The 13619-nt window shown below is 44.3% G+C and overlaps 2 protein-coding genes across 2 annotated transcripts; one reads left to right on the forward strand and one right to left on the reverse strand.

Moving 5' to 3' along the window:
- Nucleotides 1-432: 432 nt before the first annotated feature.
- F5J12DRAFT_786156 (uncharacterized protein) lies at nucleotides 433-3078 on the forward strand (the record flags this gene model as incomplete). The annotated part of the gene is made up of 13 exons (XM_051743378.1): nucleotides 433-450; nucleotides 644-779; nucleotides 1052-1221; nucleotides 1252-1323; nucleotides 1423-1483; nucleotides 1564-1736; nucleotides 1787-1968; nucleotides 2013-2045; nucleotides 2078-2136; nucleotides 2243-2533; nucleotides 2581-2712; nucleotides 2785-2807; nucleotides 2854-3078. The coding sequence occupies 13 exons, from the start codon at nucleotides 433-435 to the stop codon at nucleotides 3076-3078; spliced, it is 1575 nt and encodes a 524-aa protein (XP_051595679.1).
- Nucleotides 3079-11345: 8267 nt separating this feature from the next.
- F5J12DRAFT_786157 (uncharacterized protein) lies at nucleotides 11346-12277 on the reverse strand (the record flags this gene model as incomplete). The annotated part of the gene is made up of 5 exons (XM_051743379.1): nucleotides 11346-11425; nucleotides 11482-11509; nucleotides 11767-11809; nucleotides 11839-12039; nucleotides 12231-12277. 5 exons carry the CDS (start codon nucleotides 12275-12277, stop codon nucleotides 11346-11348), a joined length of 399 nt encoding a protein of 132 aa, XP_051595680.1.
- Nucleotides 12278-13619: the final 1342 nt, after the last annotated feature.

Genomic DNA, 13619 nt, shown 5'->3' on the forward strand with positions numbered 1-13619 from the left:
GTTTTCATTATTACATCTTCCATTCTGCTCACTACCATTGCATGCATATGTTATTATGAAGTGGTACATACTCTTTCTGTATTGGTTGTTGTATATTCCTTATGGTTCATTCCACCTGGTATTTATCACAATATGGCATGACACCAATCTTCTTTTCTGATATTTTCCTTTTGTTCCACTCACTACTCATGTAATCACCACAAGCATCATTATTCCATCCCAACAACCTGCCATTTTACTGAATAACTCCATGGGTTTTTTTATGTCAGGTAAGGCATGACTTTACTTAAATACCTCATCTGACTGCTTTTCCCCTCCTCCCCCATTGTTCTTGACATGCCTTGCATGCCAGAAGGTGTTGACCAAGTCACAGATGACTCTATAGATTTGCACACCCAGGTTCTTTGAAACTGCAAAATCCCCACCACCAAGATGGCCCCTCCACCAGAGGTAAGTTATCTTGTCACTGTCGATCCCATCTGACCCCTGCCTTCACAGATCAAAAAAGAAAAGCCCAAGCCCCCATGTGGTGCAACCACCTGAAGGATGGGAAGAACACATGTTCAGTCTCCATGACAGGAGGAGATCACTCACTCCTAGTGTCTCTGTGTTCTCCCAAATTTCCACTACCCTGATCTTGCAGGAAGACCAGGTTGAGGGCACTCCAATGGAGGAGGATGCTGGTGAAGCTGAGGCCAAGGAGGTTGAGGTCAATGTTCAAGCTGATGAGGGCAGTCAACATCCTGATGATGGGACTAGTCAACTTCTGGACAATGAAGGTTCATTTTTTTTGAATATTTTTCTTGTTCTCTCACAGTTCTGTAGATGTTGCATTGTTCTATCCTTGACTCTGGGGTTTGGTGCCCCCTGCTTCTCTCATCTGACTGTGGGTTCAGTGCCCAATGGTCTAAAGCTAGGTGCTTTGGATCCTCATGAGAGTCACCAAGTGTCCTGTGTCATTTTCACATTTTTTTCTAGACACTTTGTTATCCTTTGATGTGTCTTTTGTCACACTTCAATGTATTCTCTTCTGATATTGATGTGCTCATAGTAGATGAGGATGGTTCTGAATCATCACTTCCTCCATCTTCACCACCAGCTGAAGACTCCAGTTCTGATGCCAAGGATGAGTTTCCCCCATGTTGTCCTGGTTGCTGTGTGGAACACAAACCTAAAATCAAGGGCAAAAGTAGGGCTATGGATGTTGACAACAGTGATATAGTGAGTCAGGATGATCATGAACCTGCCCAGAGCACAAAATTTAAGAAGACTGGGAACTTGTCCCATGCTGCTCTCAATGAGATATGTGACTTTGTGGCCAAAGTCAAGGCAAAAGCAGAAGAACTTGGACATTGACATGGCAAGTCTCCTTGTGACATCCTTGTTGCTGCTGGGCTCAGTGTCAAACCATCTCACATGAAGCTCAACAAGGCCAATCTCTTCTGCTTGTGGTATTGGGCCACCCAACTGAAACCTGATGGTGGTATGCATGCCCTTGTCACAGATTTTCTTTTATAACATTCTTCCCAGCCAACTGAAACATGGTCAACAATATCATTACAGCAGAGTACAACCAACTCATGAAAGATATCCCCAAAGATGACACCACAGCAAGAAAGGAGAAGTTGAAGGCTGTTTATGAATGGAGAAAGAGCTCCTCAGCAGTGCCCACTAACAAATCAGTCAAGTCCATTGCAGTCAGAGTCCACAATGTGAAGACACAGTTCTCTGGATTGGTAAGTGGTTGTAAGTGGGTGGATGGGGGGCAGATCTTACTGTTGAGCAGGCTGAGGTGTGGTCAGCTCTTGAAGACATCAAAATTGCTGGAGTTGTGATGTATGTTGGACAAGACCCTGCAGGATGCCAGACCTCTGGCATGTTTGGTGGTTCCAATATCATACAAAAGTACATCAATGAGTGTGCCATTGATGTTCAGGGACTTATGGACAAGTACACCTCAATATTTAAGTAAGTGATGTTACAGATATCTTACTTGGACTCATTGCAATTAGGTGTCTCAGGGATGGTAATGGTACTGAAGCTGGGTTATTAGGGATGAATGCTTCTCCCAGTTCAGCTGTGGCATTGGAGTTGTGTTGCTGAATGAAGGAGACACCAAGAGATTGCAACTGCCAGGTATTTGGATCTATGATGAAGGAGAAGTTGATAACAGTGCTCAAAGATCTACACATTACATATTTCTAATATTCCAAATACTCTCTTCTAATTGTCTTCCCATAAGTGACACATGGGGTCAAAGTTGGTGATCCCCAGAAAATCATTTGGCAGCAGCTTCTTGAGTTTGTTAGAAGGAACTCTCTTGTCATAATCAACTGGCCACTTGGGGTGCCTCCACTGAGCCCTGGTTTTGAGTACAAGAAACTCAAAGCTGATGCTCTCCACCAACTTGTGGTACCTTATCTGCAGAGAAAGCTAGGCTCAATGTATGATGGACAATCTGATGATGATGATGACAAGAAAAATGATTTTCTGGATGGTGTGCTGGAGGTTGAAATCAAACCCTGGAATGAAGGTATTGTGTACATTTTTTGTCTAACTGATTGCTGACCATTTTTGCAGATATCATCAGCATAGGGGATGCACACCCATTAAAGGGAGAGATTGCACTGGTCAAGGCTCCTGATGGCACAGTTTTGTGCAAGGTGTCTGACGATCCTGAGTGGCAGAAGTCTCACAAAGAAGGGAATCCAGGTATGGTGGCACCTCATGCACAGAGCAGAATCCCATTTCCATCATGCAAGTGGCCTCATGTGGAGGTGACAGATAATGACACAGTTCCTTGTGAAGTGAGTCAATCCACTCAACCTTTGGTGTCTACTAATGTTCCCAAAGGCTTCACACTCTGACCACCAAATGCCCCTGCATGATGAAGGGAGGGATGCACACCCCATCACTGGCAACCATGGTGTAGTGGTTTACCCCACTGCATTTTGGTTGAAACTGACAGGTGACATGCACAGGATGCACTTTGTGACCCACCAGCACACACAAGCCATGAGAACACTTGAGAGTCCAGTCAATCTGAAAGCCCCTTGCTGGCTCAGCACTATGGGGTGAGGTCTGGACATACCAGTTGATGAAAAGACTAATGGAGGACTGTACAGGATCTGCATCATGATGCTGTCCCAAGCTATTCACACCCATGGGACCCTGGCTCTTCTCAGCAGTTTCCACCATCTTGGCATTATGAGGTGAGTATCCCAGGCATTCTGCTTCTTGAAGGAGACCAATAGGATGTCCCACAGGACCCTCATTATGACCATGCCAACTATCATGATCCTGGCCCCTCCAATGTTCCCTACAATGTTCATGATTTGATCCTTCATTGTCACATTTTGTTTAGCTTCTCTATAGGTATTACTGCCCACCCACCATGGTTCAGGGTGTTTCCCTCTGTCCCATCAGATATATCACATACTGTTATGTTTCACCCCTGTTTTCCCTTTCTCTCTTCATGACTACCTTGTGTTTGATCCAATGGACTACTTTTCCTTTTTGAGCTGCCTTCTCATTGATCTGATGGCTCTCTATTTCCACCACTAGTGTTATCTGCTCATTGCATGCCTAAGACATGTGTCATCATTGTTCAGCCAATGGCATAGTTACCTCGATACATGCAGATGCCTCATGGTCCATTCTTTGTACAGTATTTAGTCTGTTGGCTTAAGTCCTGGAAACCCAGACTTGAGCTGCTCAATCATATGCAGCATTCTCTCAGAACTTCACCCTCAGTGTCCCTAACCTGGACCACTCTTACCAGTGTTGTCTAAATCCTCTGTCATTTACAGAGGTTACTGCAGCCATTGCTCAGTAGAAACAAATAGACTGCATTTGAGCTCTCCCTACATCTTGACTTCAGTTGAGGATAACAAAAGCTCAAGTCTACCAGCCTTTGGCAAAATCAGTCACTGCTTAGTGCACCACCACAAACCCCTGAAACAATTGATGTTGGGCACCATTTCAACCCACTTGTGAAGAATCATCATCTGATGAAGAACAGGAGAGCACTGTCACTGACACCTCCAATGAACCCAAACAACTGGATAGAGGATTCACTTCTGGTATCCTCTCAAATCTCTTTACTGAGTCCCTTGCCATGCTTGGTACTCCCATCCCACTAGTACCCATGACCACTTTTCCTACACCCCCACCTCTACCACAGACTATGATGTCCTGTTCATCATCAAAGGCAACAGTCAGTGCTGTCACCACCAAAGCCACTGAACTGAAGATTGGTGCCCCATCTGACTTTGATGGCAACCAAAAGAATGCCATGAGTTGGTTGTACTCTGTACAAACCCACCTTTTGGTAAACAAAGAAATTTACAACAATGACACCAAAAAGGTTGTCTATGCCTTGTTGTATATGAAGAAAGGAGTTGCTCATTCCTGGGCAGCTACCTTCCAGAAAACCTCTCTGGAAAAGAACCCCCTGAGTTTCAGCACCTTTGCTGATTTTATGAAAGACTTCAAAAGTTCTTTCACATCCTCCAACACTGCTGGTGCTGCAATTACCAAGCTACACACCATGAAACAGAAAGAATCAGTGGAGCAGTACATCACTGATTTCTGAACTGCTGCTGCTGACTCAACCATCACAGAAGATGTTGCATTGATCAAGTTCTTCTTGCAAGGACTCAAACCTTTCATCACAAACTGAATCCATATGATGGAAACCACTCTGACCAAGATTACTGAGTGGTACACACAAGACCAGAAGTTTGATGTGAAGTGGAGGAAGGTGAATGAACTTTCTGGAAAGAAAGAAAAGAGGACATTCTACCCCAAGAACAACCTTGCCAAAGAAAAAGATCCTAACACTATGGACATGGATGGAGTGAGACTCTCCAAAGAAGAAAGAGACTGCCACATCAAGGAAGGAAGATGTTTCAGATGTGGCAACAAAGGACATCTCTCTCAAGAATGTCCTGACAAGGGGAAAACTCCCCAGAAAAAAGTGAAGAAAATCCACAAAGTCACAGAGATCAAAGAAAGCAATGATGAAGAAAAAGTTGCTGGTCCATCCATTGCTCTCATAAACATTGCTAGAGCACTTGGGAAGGATTTTTAGAAGGGAACTCTGCATTGATGCCAGACATTCCTAAAACTAAGGACAGTTCTATTTCTGTTGTGCCTGTACTAGTATCTTCTACCCCAGATCATACTATGCAAATTCCCATCACCCTTTACACATCAGAAAGAACTGAAAAAGTTGTCAAAACCACTGCACTGGTCGACTCCAGTGCAGAAATTTCTTGTATCAACTGGGGATTTGTTCAAAAGCATCAAATCCCTACTCAATGACTCACTGAACCCATCCTTGCTAAAAACATGGATGGAACCCCAAACTCCAAAGGAAAAATCCTGTTCTCCACTACTCTCTATTTCAAGGTTGAAGGGATCGTCCATCAAACCTTCTTCCATGTCATTAATTGTGGGATGGAAAATGTCATCCTAGGCCTCCCTTGGCTTCAAGAAAATAACCCTGTCATTGATTGGAGAATGGGAACCCTCTCCATCAATGAAAAGACCAATAGGTCTAAAGAATTGAAGCACAATGTCTCTTCTGTTGCAGTCAAAGAACCTGTTGTGAACCTTGTATCCCCCATTGAAAAGAAGGGGATAAACAGGTTTATGGATTATGAAGAACCAGAGGATGAAACCATCCATGCACATTTCATGATGTTGGTTGGAAAACTCATAGAAGAAGCAAAGAAGATTAATCCAAACAATAGTCTTCTTCGAAAAATCACTACAGCCACCAAGTTGGCCCAAGAAGAACACAAGAAAAAACCAAAAGCTGTCCTCCCTGAAGACTATAAGGAGTTTGCTTCAGTTTTCAAGAAACCCTCTGATGGAGTTCTCCCTCTGTCACAGCCTTATGATCATTCCATTAACCTTGTTGAGGACTTCATCCCCAAGGTGGCTAAAGTGTACCCACTCTCTCCTTCGGAAAGAGAGTCTGCAGAAAAGTTCATCAAGGAAAACCTTTGAGAGGGAAAGATCTGCCACTTGAAGTCTCTCCAAGCAGCACCCTTCTTCTTTGTAGGAAAGAAAGATGGTTCCCTTTGCCCTTGCCAAGACTACTGATATCTGAACAAGAATACTGTGAAGGATGCCTACCCCCTTCCCCCCATTTCAGATCTCATTGATAAACTCAAGGGAGCATCTATCTTCACAAAGATGGATGAGCAATCAGGCTATAACAATGTCTGCATCAAAGAGGGTGACCAATGGAAAGCTGCATTCATCATGTACAAAGGACTCTTTGAACCAACTGTCATGTTCTTTGGGTTGTGCAATTCCCCTGCCACCTTCCAGTGTTTCATGAATGACTCTTTCCAAGACATGATTGCTGAAGGATGGTTGGTCATTTATATGGATGATCTCCTCATCTTCTCCACTGACCCTGAAGAACATAAATGCAGACCTTGTTGAGTTCTTGAACAAATGAGGGAGTTATCACTCCCTCTCAAATTAGAAAAGTGTCATTTTGATCTGCCCAAGGTTGAGTACCTGGGGATGATCATCAAAGAAAACACTGTCACCATGGACCCTGTCAAGGTCCAAGGCATCACTGAATGGCCTGTCCCAAAGAAGGTCAAGGACATGTGATCCTTTCTTGGATTTGCAAACTTCTACAGGAGATTTGTCCCATACTATTCAGACATTGCCTGACCCCTGATTGACCTCACCAAGAAAATGATTGCTTGGGAATGGTCAAAGAAATGCCAGACTGCCTTTGACCTCCTAAAATGAGTCTTCATGGCACAACTGACCCTCCAAATGCCTGATACCTCTCAGCTGTTCGCAATAACCACCAATGCATCCAAGTATGCAACAGGAGGCATTCTCCTTCAGGAAAACTCAAATGGCCAGTGGCAACCCTGTACCTTTATCTCCCAGTCATTTAACCCTGCCGAACAAAACTATGACATCTATGATAGAGAACTACTAGGGGTTATTTGCAGATTGAAGTCCTGGAGACACTATCTCCATGGATCACTGTTCCCAGTCAAGGTGTTCACTGACCATAAAAACTTGACTTATTTCAAAGCACTGCAAAACTTGAATCATCACCAGGCATGCTGGCTACTTGATCTTGCAGACTTTGATCTACAACTAGAACATGTCCCAGGCAAAGACCTGGCTGCTCCTGATGCACTCTCTCACTGACCTGATCACAGTCCTGATGATGATGATCCTCCTCTATGAAAGACCTGTGGTCCAGATGGCACTTCATGCTATAGAAAATGTTGACATGCCACTTCTGTTCAAATCCCATCTCTCTGATTGGAGATTTGATGATGGGGTGTTACTTTATAAGGACAGGGTTAACATCCCTGACAACCCCTCCCTTCATTGAACTGTTGTATCCAACCACCATGATCACCCCTCTGCTGAACACCCTGGTGTCCTGAAAACCCAACAGCTTGTCTTGTCTGAGTTCTGGTGGCCTGGACTTGCCTCCTTTGTCTGAAAATATGTTGAAGGCTGTGCTACTTGCCAGCAAAATAAGGTTAACACCCACCCAACAACACCACCCCTTACACCTATCCCCTCAACCTCAACCCATCCCTTCCAACAGGTCTCTTGCAATCTGGTCACAGATCTTCCCCTTTCTAAGGGTTATGACTCTCTTTTGGTCATGGTAGACCATGGGCTTATGACAGGGGTAATCTTAGCACCCACAAAGAAAACTGCCTCTGCTGCTGATGTTGCAACCCTCTTCTTCAAGAAGGTCCACTCTCATTTCAGATTGTAGGACAAAATTATATCCAATAGAGGACCCCAGTTCACCTCTGCCTTTGCAAAAGAACTTGCTTCTCTTCTTGGATACTCCCTCACCCTGTCAATGGTGTATCACCCTCAGACTGATGGGGAAACTGAACATGTTGACCAGGAGGTTGAGACATACCTCTGAATCTTCTGCCAGAATGATCCCACCTCATGGGTGGATAACCTCCCCATGGCAGAATTTGCACATAACCACCATCCTCATTCCATCACCCATCAGTCTCCATTTTACCTCATGTACAGGTATGAACCAAAACCCCTTCTGACTCTTGTCATGGAAACCCACCTTCCCACTGCCAAGTCCAGACTCGAAGAACTCCAAAAAGCTAGAGAAGAAGCCCTAGTGGCACATGATCTAGCCAGAAAGATGATGAAAGACTGCTCATCATGACCCTTCTCCCCATTCCAAAAAAGGAGATAAGGTTTGGCTCAAAGCACAGAACTTAAAATGTTCCTATGAAAACAGAAAAATTGCCCCAAAATGAGAAAGACCCTTTGCTATCTCTGAAGTCCTATCTCTGATTACCTACTGCCTCACGATCCCTGCACAATGAAAGATTCATAACATCTTCCATGCTTCCCTTCTATCACCCTATCATGAAAACAATGTCCATGGACCAAACTTCCCAGCTCCACCACCTGATCTGGTTAATGAGGAAGAAGAATACAAAGTGGAGGCAACAGTTGGCCATAAAAGGTCCAGCCATGGACATGCCTTTTTAATCAAATGGAAGGGTTATCCTTCATCTGAAAACTTGTGGCAAAAAGAGGCACACCTTGAACATGCAGATGAAATGCTTTCTGCTTATAAGAAATGTTTCCCTAAAGACTTCCCTCCTCAGAAACAGTCCACTCGACATCCCACTCACACTGTCAAAAGAATTTCCATTGAAATACCACCCTGTCATTATACCTATCCCCATGAACCTTCTCACCACCACACCCCTTTCACTCAATGTCAGTGACAGCCTGCTAGTGATCAGATGATTGCTTCCTACCAACTTTTCATCACTGATCCTGCCATCATTGGCACCATCTATCACAAAGTTGATGAGAACTCTCCTCTCAACCTCATCTATCATGCCACCATCCAAGCCCTTCAGCTTGAAGAATTGTCCAGATATGTCAATTGACAGAATCCTCTCCTGTCCCCTACCCATACCATCCTCAATGAAATAGCTTATAAGCAAGTTCCCCTGCTTCTCTGACTCTTTGATATCCTAGGTGGAGCCAACCTCATTTACAACATCCATCAATATCCAACATTGATTGCTCCCCCTCCTCCTGGGTCTAGAAGACCTTTGACTGCAACCTCTCCTCCTGTTTCCTCCATGTCATCCTCTCCTCCAGTGTCATCACCATTGTCCTCCAACTCCTCCCATTTGTCTTGCTCTCTCAGAAGAGCCAATCAGCCTCATGCCTGCTGTTTATCAGGTGCTAACCCACAACCTTGCAAGTCCCATGACTCCCCATCAGAAATCGACCCTGAGACTGCCTTTGGCATCTCAAGAGCTGAACTCGACTATACTCTAAATGTTGTTGAGACTCTCACACAACTACCCCCATCCCCTGTCCTGAATGTGGTCACTGAGGCTAATCATCCTCTCACCCCTTCTGATCCATGATACCATTAGGCATGCTATGTCTTTCATCATCTCAGGCACATCCATGTCAATTGTGGACTCTATGAGTGCCCCTTTGTCACACAACTCACCCAGGCATACTCAGGCTCAATGCCCATCTCCACACCCTCATCACACATTACAAGAAAGAATTGCCACCCCAGGTGTGGTAGATGATTGTACCCTTGTCAGGAGTGAGGATAATGACTTGTATGACAATGACTTTGATTTCAACAACTCTGCCATCAGCAACATGACTGGAGAGCCTTATGGAGGGTAGTTGAAGTTGGAGACTTCAACACTTAGAAGGGGGGTAAGGTTACATTTCACCCCTGTTTTCCCTTTTTCTCTTCATGACTACCTTGTGTTTGATCCAATGGACTACTTTTCCTTTTTGAGCTGCCTTCTCATTGATCTGATGGCTCTCTATTTCCACCACTAGTGTTATCTGCTCATTGCATGCCTAAGACATGTGTCATCATTGTTCAGCCAATGGTGTAGATACCTCAAAACATGCAGATGCCTCATGGTCCATTCTTTGTACAGTATTTAGTCTGTTGGCTCAAGTCCTGGAAACCCAGACTTGAGCTGCTCAATCATATGCAGCATTCTCTCAGAACTTCACCCTCAGTGTCCCTAACCTGGACCACTCTTACTGGCATTGTCCAAATCCTCTGTCATTTACAGAGGTTACTGCAGGCATTGCTCAGTAGAAACCAATAGACTGTGCTTGAGCTCTCCCTACATCTTGACTTTGGTCAAGTGTAACACATACCATCTCTCCCTGACCATCATATATGCCATGATGCTCCATATATCTCTGACTACTACCCTGCAGCCCAGCCCACAGCACAGCAATGGGTTGACAGAGGTAGTGCTGCACAGTATGAGGACGAATTTCCTGAGGATTACTTAGATTATTAGTCTCCTCAGTATTTTCTTTAGAAATACATGTTTGTTTTTCCATGATAGGGTGAGCAATGAATGAATGAAATCTCTCAGTTCTCCATCATTTTCAATGCAAGAGCATTTGTGTCTGCTTGACTGTTATTTTGTTACCTCCTGTGGCCACACTGCCATATTGCTGCTCACTTGATCTACCAATGAATTTTCTACTGATCACCATTCTATAGGGAAGATGCATCTACTCAAAATACTGTACTCTTGTTTGAAGAGTTTGAGCTGCAGAGAGCTGGGTCAAAGGACATTTGTGGTGAAGCTTGGAGGCCACACCCACAGATAAAGGAGCCTCCAGCAATGGGGAGGGGATATGGTGACATTAAGCAAGTGTTGATGTGGTGATCACTGAGTGGCAACTCTCCTAGTGTCACTGTGTCCAATGGCCAGTGGCTCTGGTGAATTCTGCTGCCTGGTTTCCTGTGTACTTTATCTATATTTTATTACTGTGATCAAGTAAGTGTTTTTCCCTGGTGAGTTGAGGGAACTGAGTGAAATTCAAATGGAATTGACATGATTATCTTGATGTTGCCCAAGTCCCTTTAATCTGAAGTACTGCTAACCTTGCCTCAACACCACTTTCAATCCTTGCTTTCCAACCTTCCCACCCCCCTCACCAGGTGGAAAAACCCTACCTGTCAAACTTGAAGGAAATTGAGTTTTGAGTGTTTTTATTCCCCTCAAAATTCAGGCCATCTACCCATTATTTCAGGGCAACATCTTATGCTTACTAATCAGGGGTTATTATCATCATCAAGATACTACAGTCCTATGTCACATGCAAGCACTGTAGAGCTGCAGAGGCTGACTTCTGGATTTATTTTGGTCTTGTCTGGGTTCTCTCATTAACTTTGCCCCATAAACATTGTTCAATGCTTTTTCTAAGAGCCTATTTTTATGTTGAAAATTAATCTACCTGCATTTCTACTAAAACAGGTCTATCTTTTATCAGACCCACCATGCTGTTACCATTTGCAGCTGCACAATTTTCCCCCATTTAATCTGTGACATTGGCCCTTCACTGTGCTCTGTGAGTTAGTATGAAAAGTAGATAATATTACCTGTGCAATATGTCAATACAGACCTGCATGGTGGATCTGGTTGTCTTGAAGCTGCCACAAAATTGATTTGAGTGCATTTTGGTATTCTGACATATGTATAGTACATGGACATCCTACTGGCCTCTATGGAGAGGGGTGGAATGTCACATAGTAGCCTCCAAAGCTATCATGGGACATCCCACTATCTATAGAATGGGGGGTTGGATGTCCCACAGTAGCCTCCAAAGCTATCATGGAACATCCCACTGACCTCTGGAATGAGGATTGGGATGTTTCATAGTAGCTTCAGAAGCTATCATGGGACATACCACTGGCCTCCAGAGAAGGGGGTGGCATGTCCCATGGTAGCATCTGATGCTCTCATGGGACATCTCACTGACCTCCACAGAGGGGGTTGGGACATCCCAAAGTAGCCTCCAAGGCTATCATGGGACCTCCCAGTGGCCTCCAAAAATGGGGGGTGGGATGTCCCATCATTGCCTCTTGGTTTTTCTACATAGATGACCTTAATGAACATGTGACTAAAGGTGGGATTGAACCAGCATTCTCCTGGGTGTTGACCTTGTGGTTTGATCACCGAGCTATATGGTTTGAGTACTAATGTCAGTTGCTTTGGGGTTAGATCAGAACTTTGGGAATAATTATCCATGAAGAGTAATACACAGAATGCACCATCTCCAACAGACTTGAGTGGTCTTTGGCAACACAAGTCCACCCTTCCTTTGAGAATCAACAAAGTTCAGTTTTCTGCCCATCCTGGCTGGATAGGTACTTGAAGCACATGATGGTCCACTGGAGGGCCTTACAGCCCAGGGTCATAATGGGACAGTGGGGTTCTCACATGCTTGTGCCCCACAATTGTGTCATGTATTGTGCTACAATCTATTCCTTGGCTGGGAAGGTCTTCCACTCATCCTCATTCAATGCATTTAGTATGATCTTACTAATGTGTGCTCCTTCTATAAGCAATGGAACTTACTTATAGGATAGTGCTGAATCTGTTAAAATTTATACAATGATGCAAGGCTCACTTCCAGAAGTATTGTATGATTCTGGAGATGACACCTCACAATTGCACTGATTTCCCACCTCAAATCTGTGCATAATAAGTGTACCAAACAGTTTCAGAAAATCAGCAGCTGCCACATACATAGGCCCCTACTTTTCCAGGTATTTTCATCATCCTGGATGATTGTGATAGCTATGGTTTCTTCATCAGAGGTGGGAATTCAGTGTGAATATGAGCTGCACTTTTGCAGTTGAGGACCCCTGACACCTAAGGCAGCCATGGGACAGCCCAAAATATATTACCAGGGGGCTGGGATTATGGGACATCCCAGGTCCTGCACACTGAAAATAGCCCTGGGACATGGCCAGATGTCCCTGGGATGACCTGGTCTGAGTGGCTTTTAGCCTGGATGATTTGTAGAAAAACTTCAGCCTAAATGTTTATGAAAATTGGTTACCTGAAGTGTATATTGAAGGGCCTGTCTTTATGTTGTGACAGGTACATCTTACTATGGATGGGCCCACCCATGTGTTGTGATGGTATAAATGATATTACAGAAGGGCCCATCCATATGTTGTGATGCTATAAATGATATTACTGATGGGCCTGTCTTTATGTTGTGACAGAGGTTGTGCTCTGAGCACCATTACAGCATTCACTAGATCTTGCTTGGATCTGAACTGTAGATGACTGGGGAAGGATTATTTGGTCATATGTGACCAAAGGCAATATTCAGGGCCAGATGAAAGCACAGGATTCTGCTCCATGGCAGTTCAGTAGCATATCCTTCTGATGACACCCAGGGGTAAAGAGGATTTTGTCTTGCCCTAACATCCATACCACTGTCCCTGTGTCAGAAATGCATTGGTTGAGAGGGGGCTAGTTTGTCCACCATGTGCTGAAGTTCCAGATTGACCTCCATAACATTTTCAGCCTTCCAAGCACTGATTAGTCCCAGAACATATCAGGCATGGGGGGAAACAGTCCAGGGAATGACTGACAGCAGGTTTTTTAAGGGACTGATGGTTCTGAGAGCATGTTATACTGATGGAACTGTGGTGGCCACCAGTATTTGATTAGAATTCCTTCAGAAAATGACCATGTGAGTTAGTGAGATGGTTTCATCAGTTGTGGTAAAAGGAGGGTTAATGG

Source organism: Pisolithus orientalis, assembly GCF_024613125.1.
Source record: "Pisolithus orientalis strain OTSU chromosome Unknown F5J12scaffold_50, whole genome shotgun sequence".
Classification (NCBI taxonomy): Eukaryota; Fungi; Basidiomycota; class Agaricomycetes; order Boletales; family Pisolithaceae; genus Pisolithus; species Pisolithus orientalis.